Source organism: Dipteris shenzhenensis, chromosome 9 (assembly GCF_047967505.1).
Source record: "Dipteris shenzhenensis isolate YYH24624 ecotype China chromosome 9, Dip_SZ_1.0, whole genome shotgun sequence".
NCBI lineage: Eukaryota > Viridiplantae > Streptophyta > Polypodiopsida > Gleicheniales > Dipteridaceae > Dipteris > Dipteris shenzhenensis.
In genome coordinates this window covers 53,227,820-53,250,534 of record NC_141604.1, presented here as the reverse complement: position 1 = coordinate 53,250,534, position 22,715 = coordinate 53,227,820, and the positions used below count along the sequence as shown (strand labels likewise).

The 22,715-nt window shown below is 43.7% G+C and overlaps 1 protein-coding gene across 2 annotated transcripts in view; it reads left to right on the top strand.

Moving 5' to 3' along the window:
• Positions 1-4,353: 4,353 nt before the first annotated feature.
• Positions 4,354-22,715, top strand: part of LOC147898834 (spindle/kinetochore-associated protein) — a 28,637-nt gene continuing 10,275 nt past the window's right edge. For both annotated transcript variants that reach the window (XM_087379819.1, XM_087379818.1), the window contains exons 1-5: positions 4,354-4,542; positions 4,654-4,704; positions 4,828-4,923; positions 5,003-5,128; positions 5,319-5,352. In XM_087379819.1, the coding sequence (XP_087235945.1) occupies positions 4,462-4,542; positions 4,654-4,704; positions 4,828-4,923; positions 5,003-5,128; positions 5,319-5,352 (388 nt within the window). In that variant the 5' untranslated portion in view covers positions 4,354-4,461. The remainder of the gene's footprint in view (positions 4,543-4,653; positions 4,705-4,827; positions 4,924-5,002; positions 5,129-5,318; positions 5,353-22,715) is intronic.

The following is a 22,715-nucleotide window of genomic DNA, read 5'->3' as shown; positions in this document are numbered from 1 at the left end:
GAGGTCATCATAGGAGGTTGCAACTAAAATACGCATGCCTCAACATCACCCACTTGGACACATTACCCACATAATCAAGGAATACAAAGTCCCTTTGTAAAGAAATTCTATTTACCCTTCGTGGCCCTTGATTGATGAGGAAGACAATGAAGCCCGTATCCCTATTCATGCCTTTGGAGGAAGCAGCCTCCCAATTCTAAGGAGTTTCAGCTTGAGCCATAGTATAAGGTTCCAAGATTAGGCTCCAAGATCACATTGGTTCCAAGATCAGGTTCCAAGATCACATTGGCTCCTCAACAACCTCGAGGCATCAAACCACTCCTTGTCTATCAAGAACACTAGGTGCCCAAGTGGACACCTCTATGCAAACTGAGGCATTACATCGGAATGGGCATAAGGTGGAAGACCACCGCATAAGGTGGAAGACCACCCTGACCTAGCATTATCCCCATAACCCAATGAAGTTGATTGCTATAGGTACCCTTGAAGCCTTCTCATTGAGCTTTGATTTCCCTCCTAATTTCATGCCATGAGGACACAACTCAAAATAAACAATGGCTCAACTATTCCAGGTTTTTACCAAATGACTATAACCAATGAGCCTTTTTATTGAGATGGGCCCCAAAGGTGCACATGGAAGGAATCATGATGCTGAGACCATGCATGATCTTGAAGATGCAGATTCGCTTAGCAGATGGGGAGAATTATGCTAAAGGAGAGCTCTTAAATCTTGATAAGACTGGATAAGAAGGTTCTTGCATCCACTAGAAGGGAATGTATATGCATGAAGGCCCATTTATGGAGAGAGGGAGTTTTGTCCTAAATTGTCATTATGTATTATAGATGTTACCACCTATGTGACAATGATTGTTTGTGCATGTATTTGTAATTCTCAAAATGTAGGCAAGAAATTATTTCATGTTTTCTTGAATGACTAACATGACCCATCTACAACAGGTTAGAGACCCGCTCCACTGGGTCTCAAGGTTGGGATCCTAGGGTTTTTTTAATTTCAAGGAATAAATGATTTTAAAGGAATTTTCAAATTGGGTAAGTAGCATCACTTTTATTTGGAAAACATGTTTTTGATAGCATTGCATCTCTCTCTCTCTCTCTCTCTCTCTCTCTCTCTCATATTTCATGTTCATGTCTTACCCATTCCTTCAAGGCTTGATAGTGAGCTTTCTCCACTTCGGCATTGGGGTACACTTCCTTTGCTTCTTGAAGAGCACTGGGGGCAGATGTACTTTGCGTTGCGGCACTTTGTCTTGGGACTAGCAAGGCTTGTGTGGCCTTTGAGCTTTTTGCTTTTTGAGCAAATTTTGCTTTTTGAGCAAAAATTAGTTTTTCTCATGCTGCTTTCATCCGCTTCCTTATTATCAATATACCAGTTGCAATGCAACCCTTGGTGTTGCCACGCTGTGACTCTCAATGCCAATAATTCCAAGGGGTACATCCACGGCTTTGCTTCATGTGGTAGCTGAGGCTTTGTTCTCAGTGGGCAATCCATGCATGCATGCCCGACTCCCCAACAACGGTGCCAAAATGTTGTCCCTATCCCTTCCAAGTTTAGGTTCTGAGGGTGTTGGCCACCTACAATCATGTCATTGCTCATCAAAGCATAGGCTTTCACAAGTGTAGCATAGGTCTTGGGGTTGTATTTGAGTGAGAGGTGTAGGCTAAAGTGTGGAAAGCAAATTGCATACGCGGATGGGTGAGAAAGAGGGCTCGATCACAACAATGGATGGAGGCTCTCAATTCCACATGAGCTCATGGGCTAGAAGGGGGTTGCAGGGTTTAGAATGGGGATAGGGTTGAGAGAGCTATCTAGGAGTTCAAGGGTTCAAAGAAGGTTGTAGGGTTTAGGAGAAGTCTAAGGTTGAGGAGTGGAGAGCTAGTCTCCTTCGTTGACTTTGAGGGGTAAGGTTTGAGGAGGAGGGACAAGGGAGGAGGGAGGAGAAGGGAGGAGGGACAAGGGAGGAGGAGGAGGAGGAGGAGGAGGAGGGGGAGGAGATAGGATCAAGGACTACAAGGGTAGGGAGTGCGAGGATAAGGGCATGCTAGGTAACGAAGCATGGAGATCAATTAAATGAACACAATAGTGAGCGTGAACACTTAACCACAAAGAGTGGAGGCTGCATTGCATTGAGAGAGATTTATACATGTTGGTCTCTACACAATTTGTAAGCTTTTTGGGGGGGCCTCTTGGGTCTCTACACAAAGTGGGGGAACCTCATGAGTCCCTACAAGAAGTGGGGGAGCCTCTTGAGCCTCTACACCAAGTGGGGAGACCTTTTGAGTCCCTCCACAAAGTGGGGGGACCTCTGTATTCATCATACCATCTTTCAGGCCCAAGATATTATAAGTGGAGCTTTGTTGCTATTCTACACACACAATGATCTCATCGTCATTGCTCTAGACTGCACATTTGGTCCTTGTTGCCACAAGTTTAACAACCGTCTTTTGCATCCACCAAGGACTTCGTTGTAGAATCGTCCCTCTTATACATTAGTTGGATGTTGTCTCCTAGAGAAGGTTCAAGCAACAAAATTGATTTATTGCAACAACACCATACTGCCTCATGCATGGCTCAATGGAAACTTGCGTTGCGATTGCCGCCAAGGGCTTTACAGGTGGATTGCTATAGGGAAGGAAAGCTGAAAACAAAGAAAGCTAAGTTATGCTCTTGAATGGCCTTTTAGCATGTTTGGTAAAGCTTTCTCCCCTCGGACAGATGCCACATCATCGCCCTTTTAGTTCCATGTAGCCACCTTAGAAATAAGGATATTTGAACTAGTGCTTGAAAGCATCGAGTTCAGCACATCATCACCTTGCGATGAAATTTCCCACATGGCCTTATTGCTGTTGTTCTTGTTGCTTCTAGATGAAGCCTTTTGCACTATGTCTTGCTAGCTTCTCCCATCCTAAGAAAGTGTGTGATTGGAATTCTCTAGGTTCTTGCTTACCCTCAACTAGTTTCGAGCATGGGATTTGGTCCTTGAGTCTTGATCCAAGTTTTGGATGGCAATGGGAAAACCAATGTTTATACAAGGTGAATTGCATTCAACGGGCCTACTTATGGTTGTGTCTCTAAGCTGGGATGTCATCGCATGGAATGCATTGTCGTATGAAAGAGCAACTTGTCTGACTAGTACACAAAGCACCTTCCAGTTCTTGTTTGGGGATCTTGTGTATTGGTCCAAATATGGTCAAATGTGGATCCATACATCATTGTTGGTGCATTGATGAGTTGCCGTATATCGTGGTGGAGCATGAGGTCTCCATACTTGGTGAACGGTGGTTGAATTTGATGTTGAAATCCCCCGATGCGTATGTTGGAGTAGAAGGTGGGTTGTAGCAAATTTTCCATCGCTTGAAGCAATGTTTTCATTTTGGTGGATGGCCACATGTACAAGTTAATGATCAATCTGGCTATAATCTGATTGTTGGAATATAGTTAGCAAACATTGATAGCCAACATTGTAAACTTACTGGTGGTAGTGAAGGTGCATCTCGCTTTTATAATATGTCGCAATGCCGATGCCATCATGCATGTCTAGGTGTAATAGTGTGGGAAGGTGAGTGGTGTTCGTTGGGTTGATGCGTGTTTCTTGCATGCATAGTACACCGCACTCAAGATTGTATCAGAGATTAGGATGTCCTATGCGTGATGAGGCAACGATCGTGTGTTTAGTGTCTGCAAGGTTTTAGTTCCTCCTGTGCGTGATGAGGCAACGATCGTGTGTTTAGTGTCTACAAGGTTTTAGATCCTGTTCTCTCACTTGCAAGGTTGCTTTGGTTGAACAGCCACCAATGAGCTAATGTCAACCCTTAGATTTCTTTTTGCACCATTGGGTAAACTTTGATATACTTTTTTTATAATCTTAACAAGAGGAAAAGGTTAGAAGGATCGTGCACAAGGGCAAACTATGGGCCTTAGCACATGGATGGGGCTAGCATGGGTTTAGGATGGGAATATTTTTGTCATCATTACTCCCATCCTACACCACTTGGTGTAGGATGGATTTAGAATGGGAGTAGCCACTTTTTCTCCCATCCTTCGGAGCCAAGAATGGGTTCCCCTTTTTTAGGGATTCAAAAACATGGAAGCATGACATGTGTCCTTGTCCCCACAAGGTCCCCACCTCTTAAACACATGAAATGATGCCATGTGTCCTCTTCCTCCTAAACCCATCCCTAGTTCTTTTTTTGTTAGCACATGGTGGGATGGGAATAGGATTGGGACCACTTAGGACCCATCCTATTTCTTCCCATGTGCTAAGCCCCTATGGATAATGAAACTCTTAAGTTTATTTGAGAGATCTGGGCTTTCAAAAATAAATATAGTAACTGAATGCTCTCTGTTGAGCAAAAGGGCGGGAAAGAAGTCGCCATCTTTTCAACTCAGAATTGAACAGATGATCAAGCAGCAGTCTCCCAGAATTCCGCACTTTCATCGCTATGTCGCAGCCTCTCAAGTCCTCCGCTTTCGCTCTCGATACCCTCCAGCAGCTCTTTGTCAAGGCCAACAATGACCTCACGGTGCACCCCTCTTTGTCCCCTTGTTCAGTCGTGGACTCGGTTTCGTTTCAAAACGTGGTTTCCTTTTATGTCGGACCATCTGCAATTGAAGAATTCTTTTTGCCACTGTAGTATGTGCAACACAAACTGGAAACAGAGTTCGCTGGAACGTACTCCGACAATGTAAGTACGGCTGTTTTTACGCTTCATTTACTTGCGAATCAATGGAACTCACTGTTTATAGTATTAATTCTTCCTTTTTAACCAGGCGCACTATTTCAATGGCTTCTTTAATGCGCTTGGTAGGTAAATCCACTGAAGCTAATGTCTCGCACCAAGAGGATCCAAGAAGAGCTTCCTTTACTCGAGGAAGAATGCCGAAAGCTTCTGGCTGCTAAGCAAGTAATATTCATCACGGATTCATCAAGTCTGCTGTCTACATTGATTTTTGAAAACGTTGATTTACGATTTAATTCGACAGGACCTAATCGACAAGACAAAGAGAATCTTGGTGGCAAACAGGGCATCCCTGCGCCGCATGCAAGCTCGTGCTGGCACTCCAATCTGCTGTGACGCAGATGATGCAGTCCATAGTTCTTTCATGAAGGTTATGCATCCGCACTTGAAGGCTGAAACTAGTTAAATCGCACTTGGGTTCTTCTTTCACGGGTGTGACCTATCTCTGAGTGTTTTCCGGGAGGGGAAGATGGATTTGGGGGGCGGGTGCTCAGCGAGGATGTGGGGTGGTGATGGGTGGTTTCTCATTTATCTGCGTCCTGTCGTGATTCTTGTCTCAGGTGCTGCATGAGTGGAACAATCAGCTGCAGTCAGGTTATTACTTTTCCCCCCTCTTTTAAAGACAAAAACTGAAGTTCTTAGTAACCTGAGCCTGGTTTGCCAAGTGTCTATATTAATGCAAAATGATGTGTTGCATGTTTAAACAATGGGGAAAGTTTCTATGTCAATGAGAGTCTAAATACCGTTGTGGAAGAACGAGTACGGTCTATCTTGCTTCTGGGAGATTTGTCCTATGAATGGCAATCAGTTTTGATCTAGGAAGAACTAGCCTGTAAGGCTTAGATTGTGTGGATTGCTACACTATCTGACCATGTGGATCCAGTAAAAGAGAATTTCTGGGAGAACAAAATGTTCCATTTCTGCAATGTGTTTTGTCCAATAATCAATATACGCCTGAATGGAGGAAGGGTAGAATGTAAGTGCTGATTTTCCCAATTTGGTCCCTTGGTTGGGAAGATATTGCTGCCTGTGCCACGCCTTTCTTGTTTGGAAGCTTGTCTTTCTTGCCTTACTCTGTCGTCTTACCTTGCTGCATTGTCAGTTCTTCATGAACCATGGCCTTTTTGCTTGCTGTTCACCATTGTCTAGATTCCTCTAAACCTGTCTCCAGTATACACACACTACTCTGTTCGTAACATAGTCTTTTCTCATGAAATTCAAAGGCATTGTGTCGAAATACGTTGTTCTGAGTTCATCATGTGAACCGGTTTGAATGGGGCTGACTGCACTTTTGGTGGTTTTTTTTGGATTCTTATGTAAATAGGGTTGTGCTTATTCTCGTTCGTCCCCAAGAACTCAAACTTGTTACCTTGGGTTTATGTCATGCTTCTAGGTGGTTCAACTTCTTGTTGAAAATGTGCATCCCACATCAGTATCACTAGTAGGGAACCTGTGCAACGCTGCAGCATTATATTAATTGAATAATATAAGCAGAGAACTATTTAGGGAGCTAGAAATTTAGCAGTGTAGTACATAATTGGGAGAGTGATAGAGAGATATAAGGTGTTCACATGCATAGTCGCATTGATAGGAGTACTTCAATATGCCATTACAAAAGAGAGGGAGAGAGAGTCACATATATAAGTGTACTTCAATATGCAATTACGAGAGAGAGAGAGAGAGAGAGAGAGAGAGAGAGAGAGAGAGAGAGAGAGAGTCTGTCAATGTTCATAGGGGACCAACAGGGTTATGGGACAGCAAAAATTTCAGCTATTACATCCACTTAGGGAGTGCACAAGGCAGCTCCCAGTGAGCGTGTTATTTAAGAGTACCAACATTGTTGTCTTAGAATTGAAAACATACTTTACTATACATTTAGTTTAAGACTAAGGGTCTTTTGATTTAGATTTAAACTCCTTAATGAATACTGCCCACTTTCTTTTCTTCTTGGTAGCCTTAACCTTGGCTAATTCTGTTTCCTTCTAATCAAGTTGAGCTCATGTGTGTTCCTCGGCTATCCATATATTTGTCTCTTTTAGCCTGTAAGATTGGCGGAGGAGATTAATTGATAGATCTCGTGTGCCAAATAGAATTATATCATGTCCTTTAGAGTGTTGTAGATTAGGCGTGGAATCTGTCTTGTCTTCACCTTCGTCTTCCCACCATTCTATGTTTTGGAGGGACTGCTTTGATGTGTGCCAGAGTCGCACTGGGTGTGTCCTCTTTGTTGTACCAGCCTTAAGGAGGCCTCCAATTCTAATCCTCAATGGATATGTTTGGCTTCATACTCAATCTCATCTTGAATATCAATTTTATTTACTTTTATATACACCTCCATAGTTTATTCCTTCTTGATTGCTTGCACTTATGTGTGAACTAGGCCCTTGATTGTGGAGACTAGTTGAGGGGTAGGGGGAGAAGCCTTGTAAGAATGCATTACCTCATCAATTACTGCTTTCTTACCATGCCTTTCAAGGACGGTCTATCAAAGTTGCCAATTGCAACCTTAACTCTCGCACCTATTGCTGCAAATGAAAAATCTGTTCTTATTGGCCAATGATGGGTCCATTAAGCGCACGCCCCCCATCTTTCTGTATGGAGAGGGTGTCAAGGCTACAACCGTCGATTAGAGAGTTTTGTTGGTTGGAGACGAGGTTACATGGGAGGCATAGAGGGGGGATTTTTTGAGCAGGAGCCTAGCTGCTCCATATTGGCCAGCTCTAAGAGTACCCCCTAGTTGAGGGGTTTAGCCCAATTGGAGGTTAAGGAGAAGGGAAGTTGCTATTGCGACTTGGAACTTGGAATCTAGAGAGAGAGAGAGAGAGAGAGAGAGAGAGAGAGAGCGAGAGAGAGAGAGAGAGAGAGAGAGAGAGAGAGGATAGAATCACTCACTCCTCACTCTCCCGCTCGTAGCTCATACAGCACTCAAAGAGAGATAGAGACAAAACTCAAATATATTCTTCCACAACAGTGGGCTGACAAAAGCTCATGAGATGAGCAACAACCAGCAAAGAGATGTTGGTACAAAAGCTGAGTCTACTCTCCTTGCACGCTTGCTTGGGTGTTGGTTGTCAATGCTGGTGATCAGAAGTGTGGAGGGGAGGGGGTTTATATAGGTGGGCATCAGGCTCCTTGAACTGGCCGACTTTCCAGTCGGATAGACTCCTAGAAGGGCCAAAATGGCTGACTTTTGGTCGGTTTCTAGGCCAGCCCTTTGGCCTATATAAGGCCCCATATGTTAGGCCTTTTGGGTTGCTGTTGGTTGGTACACATGTGCTACAGATGCCCCTGCATGGGTCCGTGGTGTTGGCGTATTGTTCCACGTAGGGTGCTGCCCTCAGACAACAAGGTACTCTCAACCCCCATCCCCCTATAGTCTCTTGCTCCCTTGTCCTCTCAAATCGGGGGCTCACAGGTGGGGCAGTGACATTTCTAACACCCCCTCTCAATGAAAATTGTCGGCCGATCCCCATTCGTGGAATGAGGTGTTCCATCTGCTCCTTGGGAAGCACCTTCGTGAAGACATCCGAGATGTTGTGGTCAGTCGGGTAGTACATCAACTGTATGACACCTTCGTCGATGAGTTTATGAACAAAATGTTAGTGGACCTTGATGTGCTTCATCTGTGCGTGAAACACGAGGTTGTTGGCGATTGCTATGCAACTCCGGTTGTCACACATAATCACCGTCGCATCTTCTTGGGCCACATTCATGTCCTCCAAGATCCACATGAGCCACAAAGCTTTGCATGCCGTTGTACAAGCAACCTTGTCCTTTGTCTTAGTAGATGAAAGGGCGATAGTAGGTTGTTTCTTACTCAGCCACGATACCGCTCTTGATGAGAGTAAGAAACAATATCTAGAAGTTGATCTACGGGTGTCACTATCACTTGCTCAATCACTATGGCAGAAACCTCCCAACTCAATGCCTCTCGTGTAAGTGATGCCATAGGTGCAGGTACCTTTCAAGTACCTCAACTCAACCCTCATAGTACGTCTCGATGGGCCTTCTTGGGTGGTAGAGAATTGACAGAGCAATCCAACTGAGAAGGAAATACCCAATCTGATATTGGTGAGGTAAAGCAAACTCCCCACCATGCGTCGATACAATGATGAATCAATTGGTTGAGATGGATCATGCATACTCAGCTTCAGACTAGCTTCCATGTGAGTCACTGTTGCTTTGCAATCTTCCGTTTGAAAGCGTTTGAGTAGCTCCTTGCAATATTTCTCATGTGAGATTAAGATACCGCTCTTTCCTTGCTTCACCTCAATCCCAAGAAAGTAATGAAGTATGCCTAAGTTCGTCATCTCAAACTCCTCCATGAGAAGTCTCTTGACTTGAGCAATCTTCTTCGTATGATCGCCTGTAATGATGAGGTCATCCACATACAAGATCAATACCAGTTGCAAATCCCCCTCTGTGTCGAGATAAAGATTTGCTTGTGATAAACTTTGTTAAAGAAAACATCTATCCACTGGTACCATGCTCTAGGGGCTTGTTTCAGCCCGTATAAGGTCTTCTTTAATTTGCAAACTTTTGATGGGGATCCTAGAATCTGAAATCTTGGTAGTTGTGCCACATATACCTCCTCCGCCAAGGTTCCATTCAAAAATGGAGACTTGATGTCCATTTGAAAAATAGGCCAACTGTGATGAGCAGCCAAGGCAATGATTGTATGAATGGTCACCATCTTGGCTGTGGGGGCGAAGGTCTTGTCGAAGTCAAGTCCTTCTGACTGTGCATAGCCTTTCACCACCAACCTTGCTTTGTACTTGTCCAAGCTCCCATCTGACTTGAACTTAAGCTTATACACCCATTTAGTCCCAATTACCTTCCGTTAGGTTAGTTTGGGCGCTAAATCCAAGGTGTCATTTTTTTGAATGGCATCATCTCTGCTTGCATGGCTTCTTGCCATTTTGAAATATCCTTCGCTTCCTCGAAGGAACAGGGCTTCTCAAGTTGAGTCACCATAGTGTAGTTCACGAAGGGAGTCTTCATGTTGCGTTGAGATTGCCGCACTTCGGAATTGTTTTCAGGAATGTCTGTGATCCGTGAGTTTGCTAAAGTCTTCAAATAACATTGAGGTAGCTTCTTCATTGATGGAGGTGTCTTTGCTAGAGTTGCCTTTGGAGTCAGTTCTGGAGCATCATGCTCCTCCTCCTCCTCGAGTTCTTCAGTCGTCTCCATCTCTTGGATGGTGACCTTGGGTGGGGGTAATGACAAAAGTTCATGAACCTCTTCTGTAGGTTGTGGATTTGACTCCTCAAAGATCACGTCTCTGCTGATAAGCGTTTGCTTCTTTTTCGGCTCAAAAAGACGATGGGCCTTGAATTCTTTGTTGTATCCCACAAAGATACATCTTCAACTATGGGAATCAAGCTTCGTTCGCTCATCTTTAAGCACATGAACAAATGCATTAGAACCGAAAATCCGTAAATGAGATATTGTTGGCTTCTTACCATAGTAAGCTTATGGGGTCTTGTCATCAACAGCCTTGGTCTTGGTTCTGTTGAGGATGTGAATGGCAGGGTTCATGGCTTCACCCCAATAAGATTGAAAGATTTCTCCCTTGCAACATGGTCAAACTTATCTCTGTGACGGTCCTATGCTTCCTCTCAGCGACTCCATTCTATTGAGATGTGCGAGTTGTAGTGAGCTGTCTCTTGATCCCATGCTTCTTGCATAATCCATTGAACTCGGTAGAAGTGAACTCCCCTCCTTTGTCTGTGTGGAAGGCTTTGATCACCTCCTCGCTCTCCTTCTCTATCTGGGCCTTCCAGTCTTTGAATTTCTCATAAGCCTGAGACTTCTTGGCCAAGTAGAATACCCACGTCATGCGACTAAAATTATCCACAAATAGAAGAGAAAATGAATTTGTTGACATTGAGTTACAGATGTTAGAATGAACCAACTCGAGTAGCTTCTTGGCCCATGATGAGGCCTTTTGTGGGAACTTGTCCCTGTGTTGCTTGCCCTCCAAGCAAGCCTTGCAAACATGATCATTGCTTGTAATCTGTGGAAGTCCATCCATCATCTTCGACTTTCACATCTCGGCGAGAGTGCCATAATTGATGTGACCAAACCGCTCATGCCACAATTTGGATCTACCATGGTCTGCGAATAAGATTGACATGTTGTGCTTGTCCATCTGATTGACAGACAAAAGGTTCTTGCACTAATTCGGTACATCGAGTACATCGGAAATCAGCTCCTCGTTTCCTCTAGTTGTGGTGAATGGAATACTACCAACACCCTTCAGAGGGTATGTTTGGTTATCCCCCATAGTGACCGTGGAATCGGGATGTGTATCTCAATGGATTTGAACCACTCTTCCTTGTTGGATATGTGTTTTGAAGCTCCACTGTGTACGTACCAGCCTTCCTTTCCTTCATTGATTGCATAGGTTGAGCAGTACTTAGTGATGATAAAGAGAGCGCTGGTTGTGACGTTTGGTGATTAGGTCTTTGGCTCCTCCTTGGATTTGGACTCCTTTCGCTTGAGGTCCGCCTTCTTCTTACGACACTCCTTAGCGGAATGATCAAGCTTTTCACAGTAGAAGCACTTCATCTGCCTCTTTTTCTCTACTTTCTCGATCTTGTTGTTCTTGGAGTCTTTGAACTTACCCTTGCTAGGCTTGTCCCTTGCCACGAGAGCCTTCTCGTCCAATTGAGTAAATAGCTTTTTCTGAGCCTTGTCTTGCAATAGTAAAGGGCCAAGCTCTTTGATGGCGAGAGGCTTGGTCCTTTGTCTTGCAGTGACCATAGTCACGAAACTCTTGAAACTGCGAGGTAGCTTGTGTGACATCATCAACGCTAGATGACTTGAGTCTACCTTTTGTTGCGAGCTGGTCCCTTATCACCTTGACTTTTGTCAGATGGTCACGAACATTGTCCCCCTCATTCATATCCAGATTCTGTAGTTGATGTTGAAGAAGCAAGATACGAGATGTAGACGTCTCGGTGTTACGCTTAAGTCGAGGTAACATGACCTCGGAAGGGTCAGTCGACATTTTCCTTTAAAGGATCAATGTTTGTATTATATTTGTTTGGGCTTCATGTAAAAGATCAAAAAGGAATAAAGGTCAAGGTCCTTGGTGAGGGTGACATGGCACTAGACTAGGTGGATCTAAGGCTAAGGGACCTAAATGCATGAATTGTGCCTAGGGGCAAATGGTTTAATAGATATCCCAAGAGAGGGGTAAATGATGCATTAAGGAAGGACCCTAAATTGCAAACATGTGGCATACTAGATCCATCTAGGGAGTTTTGGGGCTCGTCGGGATTAAGCAAGCAAAAAGCTTTTACAAAAACACATCCTTCTGGATTTTCAGCAGAGAAGCTTGCAACCAACGAGGTTGGCTAGGAGGATAAGCCAAGTGCTTGTGCCCATGATTCAATGAAAAGCTAGAAGAAATCAGATTGGGATGTTTCATTTGGTATCAGAGCGCAGAATATATTGGGCGTTTGATGACGGACAGTATGAAGCCCAAACTCTACGTAGATAGTAATTTGGGGGTTCGTAAGTTTGGGTAGCGTGGATGAATAGCGCACGACGAGGGCTACTGGGTGGTCACAGGATTAGTTGCCGCAGGTGATGGTGCAACTGTGGGTTCATGCACGTCATATAGTGCTGGTCACGGCACTAGTTGTCGCAGGAGGATACGGTTCACGTAAGTTGGTGATGAAATAGGTGACGGATGACGATACAGCTAAACCGCAGGTTCATATCTTGGTATCTCGGAAGGCATACGAGCTGCGCGTGTAAGGGAATTGCCAAGAGTCTGTAATTCAAGGAAGCGATACGTGGGTGGGCTCTTGTATTCAGCTTGTAGAGCCAATCGATCTGTGAAGGTGTAGGAACGGTTGGCGGAGCGTCGGTCTGTTGCTCGGGTTCTTCGTTAACTTTAACGAACTATGACCGTGAAGCCATTCGAGGAGCTAGGATCTTGTTTTACGGGATCAGAGAAAAGACTAATGTTGTAGATTGTTTGGTTGAATTTCTAAAGCTTCGAGGTGTGTGAGCTGGATTGGGAGCGAAATTATGCTTTTGGATTTAAGGGTTTGAGTCAACTTAGATTGCAGGAGTTTCCCTAATATAGGGAAAAGCGGGTTTGGTTACAGTGTGATATATGCCTGGTTAGCTATAAATTTGGAAGTTGGACTTGTGATTTGTAATTACAGTTGCAAGTGGTATTTTTATTTAAAAAAAAAAAACCCACACACACATACACCCATTGACCTGAATGGAAGTAGAAGAAGAAGCTTCTAGGATGGAACCCGTAGAGTCTGGAGTCCGGCCGACCCCGCAGGTGTCGCACCCAGCATGTCATACATTGTCTGGCAGAATTGCAATGTTAGACGATGCCTTGTAATAGATTTTAGCGTAGCAGTTATAAACAAATGTAGGACAGTCTGAGCTCAGGAAAATGGTGCATAGTATGTCTGTCAGACCATTTCGTGAGGAGAAAGGTAAATCTCCGATGGAATCGGAGTCCAGTGTTCGTACGGTCGAGCCTAGGAGGACTAAGGTGTCTAATATTGCCAATGATAGACCAGAAAAGTATTCTGGTCGGATGTTTGACTGTAGTTCCGATATCATTGACACCTGGTTACACAAATGGGACGAGGCATGCGCCATTTGTGAAATTAGGAATGATATGAAGAAAATTCGCGAGGCCACCCATATGTTTAATGAGGCAGCGGATAGGTGGTGGCTAAAACAGCAGAAAGATGGAGTAGCATCCACTACTTGGGAGGGGTTTAAAAAGGAATTTAGAAAACACTTCCTATATCCTGACGAAGCATCCTGAGCTTGGGATTAGTATCGAAACCTTCGTCAGAGAAATTTATCAGTGGCAGAATACACTGATAAGTTTAGAGAAAGTGTAATGAAGGTTGATGAACCTCTATCTCAATCAATTCAAGTAAAAGATTTTATCTTTGGATTGAATGATCAGATAAAGATGGAAGTTTAGGCTAAGTATGCGAACACGCTAGATGAAGCAATTGCCATAGCCCTGAACTATGAACCTGCACAAACCCACTTGGTCTGTTCCCTTTTGCATCCTGGGACTCAGTATGGTTACCCGAAGAAAACTGGGTTTAAGAAGAAATGGATTAGCAAAGGGAGTGCCTCATAGTCTAGTGGTCAAGCCAATGGTCAAGCCAAGCAGGCGAAACTAGCTGAGACTCCTAAATCAAGTACCACCATTGGAATGAAAAGAAAAGTAACACCAATGGCAGCTCGGGCTTGGTCGAAGTCTTCTTTGAACCCAGAGCAAAGGGAGAAAGCGAGGAGAGAAGGCTTGTGTTTTAGTTGCTTTCAGCCTCATCAGTGGAAAGATTGTCCACGAAACAAAGATCGTCGGATGGCTGAGATGATGGTCTCAGAATGCGATGTGGAAATGGAGTCCCAGAGCAGAACAGATGCAGATTCAGCTAGCGGGATCTTCTCAAAGGTCAGTACCTTTTTTATTATGTGTGTCTGTTGCTAAGTTAGTAACTAGTGCATCTGATAATATCTTGTCAAAGCCCGCAGCAACGGGGTATACAGCCTTTAATGATACGGAGTTAATTAAGATGAAAGGGTAAGTACCTAATCATCAGGTCATTGTGTTGTTTGACTCAGCGTCAACGCACAATGTAATTAACTCCAAGCTCGTAAAGAGGCTGAAACTAAAGACTAGCCCATCTGACTATGCATATACTATAACACTCTTCTACTACTCGTCGCTGCTCATGTGATAGTTCTCTCCCATCTCTAATATTTGTCACGGGCGATGGCTTTCTTGTTTTTCCTCCCAGCCAACTCTCAGGGACCTGATGCGTGATCTTTCATAATATCCATCGTTAATTCCTTCATCCTTATCCCTGAGACCCACAATTCCCTAGATAGTTCTTGGCCACATGTCTTCATTTTAGGCCCCTACTTAGATGCATCCTTTTTCACCCCTCTCTTGGAGTTCCTTTAAAAAACAATTGCCCCTTGGCTATTTGCACATTTAGATGCACCTAGGCCCTAGCCCTATTAGAACTACCTAGTCAATGCCATTACGCCCTCACCTAGGACCTTGGCAGTTACTTCTCTTGACCATTTAATTACGCACATTAACTATTACAAAAGTTGGTCATCTAAAGAGAAAATGCCCACCGATCTATCCGAGGTCATGCTATCTCGGCTAGAGCATAACATTCCTTCCCTCTTCAAGCATCAGCGTCCTCGATGATGAAATCTGGGAACGCTCTCCGTAACTGGTATACGGATTCCCAGGTAGCTTCCGATAGAGGTTGACCATGCCATGCAACCAACACCGTGGGTATCTTCCGATTTCGTATCTGCATTGTTCCTCGGTGTAGGATTCTTGTTGGTTTGCGCCTTGCAATATTCTCTATCTCTTGAAACAAAACCACACCTTCGATTAGTGAGTCACCTGTATGCAAAAATTTCTTTAAGCGTGAAACATGAAAAACCGGGTGCATCTTACACCCTTGTGGCAATTCTAATTTATAGGCTACACTGCCTATTCTCTTTAGAATTAACCACGGCCCACAGTATCGAGGTGATAACTTAGCACACTCTCCTAAAGTCAACGACTTCGAGTGCGAAGGAATTCTGAGAAAAACTTTTTCTCCTTCTTCAAATACTCTTATAGACCGATGTTCATCCGCATACACCTTGGCTCTATCCATAGCCTGTCGGATATTAGCTCTCGCAAGTGCTAGCATCTCCCGCATCTGAACTATAAAGTTCGCGGCACTAGGTACTTTCTGAGGTACTCCAACTATAGTCGGATTGGCTGGTCTATAATCATAGTTCAGCTCAAACAGTTCAGCTCAAATGGACTGAACCCGGTAGATGAATGTTTCCTATTATTGTAGGCAAACTCCAACAATGGCAACCACTTGTCCCATGCATGTTGCCTCAATGACACATGCTCTCAGCATATCCTCTAAAGTCTGGTTGACTCTCTCCGTCTGACCATCCGTCTCAGGATGATCCCCACTACTCATTCCCAACTCAGTCCTTAGTGTCTCAAATACCGCTGTCCAAAAATGACCGGTAAATTTGACATCTCGGTCTGACACTATGGATCTAGGCAATCCATGCAGACGAAATATATGTCTAATGAACAAATCCGCCACTTGCGGGGCACTAACAGACTTTCTAGTCGGAATGAAGTGAGCCATCTTGGTTAGACGATCAACCACTACAAGGATAGAATTATACCCTCCTTGGGTTACAGGTAGCCCTACAATAAAATCCATGGAAATGCTCTCCCACTTACTTAGTGGTATTTCCAAGGGCTGTAAAAGTCCGGGTGGCTTCACCCGCTCGGCCTTACTTACCTGACACGAGAAACACCGTGTCACATATTTATGAATATGCTTTTTCATCTTTGGCCAAAAGAAATCTCGCTTCACGAGATCATAGGTCTTCTCGACACCTGGATGTCCCGCACACGGGCTATCATGGCACTGTCGGATGACTCTCTGCCTGAGATCATTCTGACCAGGTACTACAACCTTGCCATTTCTAACTAGCATACCATCTCTTATGGTATATCTTGCATAAGTTTGGCCTTTTCTGGATGCCAGGTCATCCTTTTCACTTTTCCCGGGTTTTAACACATGAGCCTTAGGCCATAAGCTCTGGACAAACTCGTCCACCTTCTGAGTTTCTCTGATCTCGGTCATTAGAGCACTCTCTAATACCGTGAAACTCAGGTTGTGCATAATGCGAGACAACGCATCAGCTACCTTATTGTCTTTTCCTCTTCGGTACCGAATCGTTAGATTAAACTATTGCATGAGCTCTGCCCACCTGGCTTGGCGGCCCCTCAAGTCAGGCTGTTTATAAAAATGTTTCAGAGTATCATGATCTACATCCACATAAAACTCTGAACCATACAGATAATGCCTCCATGTTTTCAAAGCATGGATAACTGCATACAACTCCAATTCATGAGTTGGCCAATTCCTTTGAGAGGGAGAAAGCTTCTTGCTTTCAAAGGCTACTGGCCTTCCCTCTTGAAGGAGGACTGCTCCTACCGCAATGCCACTTGCATCGGTTTCTAGGAACAACGGTTTCTGGGGATCAACTATTTTTAACACCGGTCGTGAGACCACAGCTTGTTTTATGGTGTTAAAACTTTCCTGTTGATTCTGTCCCCAAATAAAAGGTACTTTATCTGAGGTCAGATCAGTCAATGGCGATACTATTCCGGAATATCCTTTGATATGCCTTCTATAAAACTGGACAAATCCCAAGAATGATCGCAAACGCGGTCAGACTCTGAGGGATTGGCCAAGTTAGTATCGCAACCACTTTCTTCGGATCCATTTCTACCCCTTGTGGAGTAATTATGAACCCTAAGTACTCAAGCCTAAACATACACAGTATAGTTTTCTTTTTATTCACATAAAGACTGGCTTTCCTCAAAGTACTGAACACTACCCTTAAGTGTTCATGATGCTCAGTAACACTTTTACTGAATATTAGGATATCGTCAATAAAATGTACTATGAACTTCCCGATGTACGGACGTAGTAAATCATTCATAAGCATGACGAAGGTCGCTGGAGCATTGGTAAGTCCGAAGGGCATTACCAAAAACTCATAATGACCAAATCTGCTCCTCAAAGCGGTTTTATGCACATCCTCGGCTCTAATCCGGATCTGATGATAGCCGCACTTAAGATCTATCTTGCTGAAAATCACGGCTCCATGTAATGCGTCTAGCAAATCATCAATCTGAGCCATCGGATACCTGTGCTTAACAGTGATATTATTCAATGCTCTGTAATCTATACAGAGGCGAAACGTATCATCCTTTTTCCTCTTTAATATCACTGGCGAAGCAAAAGGTGAGAAACTTGGTTGAATCTGTCCCAACTTGAGGTATTCTTCCAGTTGCCTACGCACCTCCGCTTCTTCAGCAAAACTCATCCTATAGGGAGGTCTATTCACAGGTTCTGCCCCCGAGATCAGTTCAATCTTATGCTGAACTTTCCGCTCTGGAGGTAACCCATAAGGTAGTTCATCCCTAAAACATTCAAAGAACTCCTCTGTTATAAGATTAGCCAGCTTGGCCATCTCACCACTTTGCGTAACATCAGTGCTAGTCGAAGAATCATTCACCGACTCTACCGATGCTGTGCAAAGGTACAAAAACTCTACTTGAGCCTTTCTGATTTCCATCACGGAAACCAACGGTTCCTGAGGTATATCTTTTTCACCTCGCAAAACATAAAGCACATCATTCATCTTGAATTGATATACGTGCTTTTTCCAATCAATGGCTGGATTCTTCGTAGAATGCCACGCCATTCCCAAGGCTATATCTGCATGAGCAAGCTTGGTCATTTCAAAATCAAGCTTCTCAGCATAGTCCTGAATCCGAAGCTCCAACTGGGTAACCCTTTGGTCCCATACTTCAGTTGAACTTCCATCGGCCATCTTGACTGTATACGCATAGTTAGATGGACTTGTCTTTAGTTTCAGCCTCTTCACGAGCTTGGAGTTAATCACATTGTGAGTTGACGCTGAGTCAAACAACACAATGACATCATGACTGGCCACTTGTCCTTTCATTTTGATTAACTTCGTATCATTGAAGGCTGTATACCCCGTTGCTGCGGGCTTAGATAGGATGTTATCAGGTGCACTCGTACTAACTTAGCAACAGATACACATAACAAACAAGGTACTAACCTCTGAGAAGGTCCCGCCAGTTGCATCTGCATATGTTCCGCACTGGGACTCTCCTGCATTTCTACGTCGCATTCAGATATTATCATATTAGCCGTGCGACGATCTTTATTTAGTGGATAATCCTTCCATTGATGTCGCTGAAGGCAGCCGAAGCACAATCCTTCTTTTCTAGCTTTCTCTTTTTGTTCAGGGGTCAACGAGGACTTTGACCAAGCCCGGGCTGCCATTGGAGTTATTTTCCTTTTCACCCCAACGGTGGTACTTGTTTTTACTGGTCCCTCAACTGGCTTCACCTGCTTGGTTTGGCCACTTGGCTGCGAGACACTTGTCTTTGAAACCCATTTCCTCTGAAATCCCCCTTTTCTCGGGTGCTCATACTGAGTCCCTGCCTGCACAAATCCACCAAATCTGCCTCTGGCATCCTCATAGTTCAGGGCTACTGCTATAGATTCATCTAGTGTAGTCACATATTTAGCCCGAACTTCCATTTTGATCTTGTCGTTCAGTCCATAGATATAGTCTTTTAACTGAACCGACATAGGGAGAGGGTCTGTTATTTTCATGACACATTCTTTGAATTTGTCAGTGTACTCTGCCACTGACAAGCTCCTCTGACGAAGACTTCTATAAGCATCCCAAGCTCGGGATTCTTCATCAGGTGGGAGAAAGTGTTTCTTGAATTCAGCTTTAAACCCTTCCCAGGTGGTTGGAGCAACTTGATCCTTCTGTTGCTTTATCCACCATCTGTCCGCTGCCTCAATAAACAGGTGTGTGGCCTCGCGGATTTTCTTTAGATCGGATCTAATCTCACAAATGGCGAAGGCTTCTTCCCACTTGTGCAACCAAACCTCGATCACATCAGAGCTGCGCTCGGTCATCCGACCAGCGTACTTCTCCGGTCTATAATTAGCGATATTAGGCACTTTGACCCTTGCGCGCTCTAAGGAATGTACACTGGGCTCTGGCTCTCAGCTAGAGCTTTGCCCTTATCAATCCTAGACGGTCTAGCCGACAAGGCTTGCATCATCTCCCTAATCTCATTTTGACCAGCATTCACTTGAAGTTGCTGGTTCATAATCTGCTGTAAAGCATCCTCTAATATTGAAATCCTACCAATCAATGTAGGTGCTGCCTGATGTGACATCTGTTGTGTAGACTGTACTCTAGACTCACTAGGATTCACTCTTGAATTTTGTCCTTCTGCTTCCATAGATTCACAGTGGAAGATGGGGTTTTTTTTTTTTTTTCTTTCTTAATTGGGGTTTTAAAAAATAAATAAATAAATAAATAAATGATGGATTTCCCCCTTTTGCTTATACACAGAAAAGATAAACGACAATCCCTGTTGTAAGAACGAATTAACTGCAACTCAGAATTTTTTCGAAAGACAAGATGCTTCCTGGATTCAAGTCTGCCATCACGTGTGCGTTGATCGTCAAGCCAAGGGATATTAGGAAAAACTTCGGGTCTTTCATCGTCGCCTTCTTCTCTGCTATCCCGCTCCAAAATTCGACGCAAAAACCTGTCTGACTACCGACGCTACGTTGCCAAACAGAATCTGAGCAGGGAACGGCTAAATTTGTTGACCATAAATTCTTTCGACGTCAGCAGCGTCCCATCTCACGTCCAGCTTGACCCCTCTGCGCTGTAGTTTCGATTGGAAAAACCCCCTTGGTTTTCTTTCCCGTCAGCGCGTCGCAGCTCATCGATCCACTTCTTGCGTTGGATTGAAGGTGGTGGCTATTCGTCTGCATCGCGTGTCTGAGCACATGTTACGCTGCTTCATTTTCGTCGATCTCTAACCACGTATTCGTCGATCTCTAACCACGTATTCGTCGATCTCTAAGCTCTGATACCAAATATAACACTCTTCTACTACTCGTCGCTGCTCATGTGATAGTTCTCTCCCATCTCTAATATTTGTCACGGGCGATGGCTTTCTTGTTTTTCCTCCCAGCCAACTCTCAGGGACCTGATGCGTGATCTTTCATAATATCCATCGTTAATTCCTTCATCCTTATCCCTGAGACCCACAATTCCCTAGATAGTTCTTGGCCACATGTCTTCATTTTAGGCCCCTACTTAGATGCATCCTTTTTCACCCCTCTCTTGGAGTTCCTTTAAAAAACAATTGCCCCTTGGCTATTTGCACATTTAGATGCACCTAGGCCCTAGCCCTATTAGAACTACCTAGTCAATGCCATTACGCCCTCACCTAGGACCTTGGCAGTTACTTCTCTTGACCATTTAATTACGCACATTAACTATTACAAAAGTTGGTCATCTAAAGAGAAAATGCCCACCGATCTATCCGAGGTCATGCTATCTCGGCTAGAGCATAACATATACAGTCAGGATGGCAGACAAAAGTTTAACTAAAGTATGGGACCAAAGGGTTATCCAGTTGGAGCTTCGAATTTAGGACTATGCTGAGAAGCTTGATTTTGAAATGACTAAGCTTGCTCATGCAGACATAGCCTTCGGTAAGGCTTGGCATTCTATGAAGAATCCAGCCATAGATTGGAAAAAGCACATCTATCAATTCAAGATGAATGATGTGCTGTATGTCTTACGAGGTGAAAGGTATATACCTCAAGGGCCGTTGGTTTCTGTGATGGAAATTCAAAAAGCTCAAGAAGAGTTTTTGTTTCTTTGTACAGCATCGGTAGAGCCGATTGATGATTCTTCGGCTAGCATTGATGTTGCTCAAAATGCAGAGATGGCCAAGCTGTCTGATCAAATAACATAGGAGTTCTTTGATTATTTTAGGGATGAGCTACCTTATGGGTTACCTCCAGAGCGAAATGTTTAGCATAAGATTGAACTAATCCCGGGGGCAGAACCTATAAATAGACCTCTCTATAGGTTGAGTTTTATTGAAGAGGCGGAGGTGCGAAGACAATTGGAAGAATACCTCAAGTTGGGGCAGATTCAACCAAGTTTCTTACCTTTTGCTTTGCCAGTGATATTAAAGAAGAAGAAAGATGATACTTTTCATCTCTGTATAGATTACAGAGCATTGAATAATATTACTATGAAGCACAGGCATCCAATGGCTCGGATCGATGATTTGCTAGATGCATTACATGGAGCCGTAATTTTCAGTAAGATAGATCTTAGGTGTGGCTATCATCAGATCCGTATTAGAGCTGAGGATGTGCATAAAACCGCTTTTAGAAGCAGGTTTGGACATTATGAGTTTTTGGTAATGCCCTTTGGACTTACTAATGCTCCAGCTTCATCCGTCATGCTTATGAACGATTTACTACGTTTGTATATCGGAAAGTTTGTAGTACACTCTATTGACGATATTCTGGTATTCAATAAAAGTATTACTGAGTATCACGAACACTTAAGAATAGTGTTCAATACTTTGAGGAAAGCCAGTCTTTATGTAAATAAAAAGAAAACTATACTGTGTATGGTAAGACTTGAATATTTAGGATTCATAATTACTCTTGAGAGGGTAGAAATGAATCCAAAGAAAGTGGTTGCGATACTGACTTGGCAAATCTCTCAAGGTTTGACCCCGCTTTGCGATCATTCTTGGGATTTGTTCAATTTTATCAAAGGCATATCAAAGGATATGCCGAAATAGTATCGCCATTGACTGATCTGACCTCAGATAAAGTATCTTTTATATAGGGACAGAATCAACAGCAAAGTTTTAACACCATAAAACAAGCTGTGGTCACAGGACCGGTATTAAAAGTAGTTGATCCCCAGAAACGGTTTTTCCTTGAAACCGATGCAAGTGGCATTGCGGTAGGAGTAATTCTTCTCCAAGAGGGAAGGCCAGTAGCCTTTGAAAGCAAGAAGCTTTCTCCCTCTCAACGAAATTGGCCAACTCATGAATTAGAGTTGTATGCTGTTGTCCATGCTTTGAAAACATGGAGACATTATTTGTATGGATCAGAGTTTTATGTGGATGTTGATCATGATACGCTAAAACATTTTTGTAAACAACCTGACTTGAGAGACGCCAAGCTAGGTGGACAGAACTCATGCAGGAGTTTAATTTGACGATTTGGTACCGAAGAGGAAAGGATAATAAAGTTGCTGATGCGTTGTCACACATTATGCATAATATGAGTTTCACGATATTAGAGAGTGCTCCAATGACTGAGATTAGAGAAACTCAAAAGGTGGACGAGTTCGTCTAGGGCCTATGGCCTAAGACTCATGTATTAAAACCTGGGGAAAAGGATGACCTGGCATCCAATAAAGGCCAAACTTATGTAAGA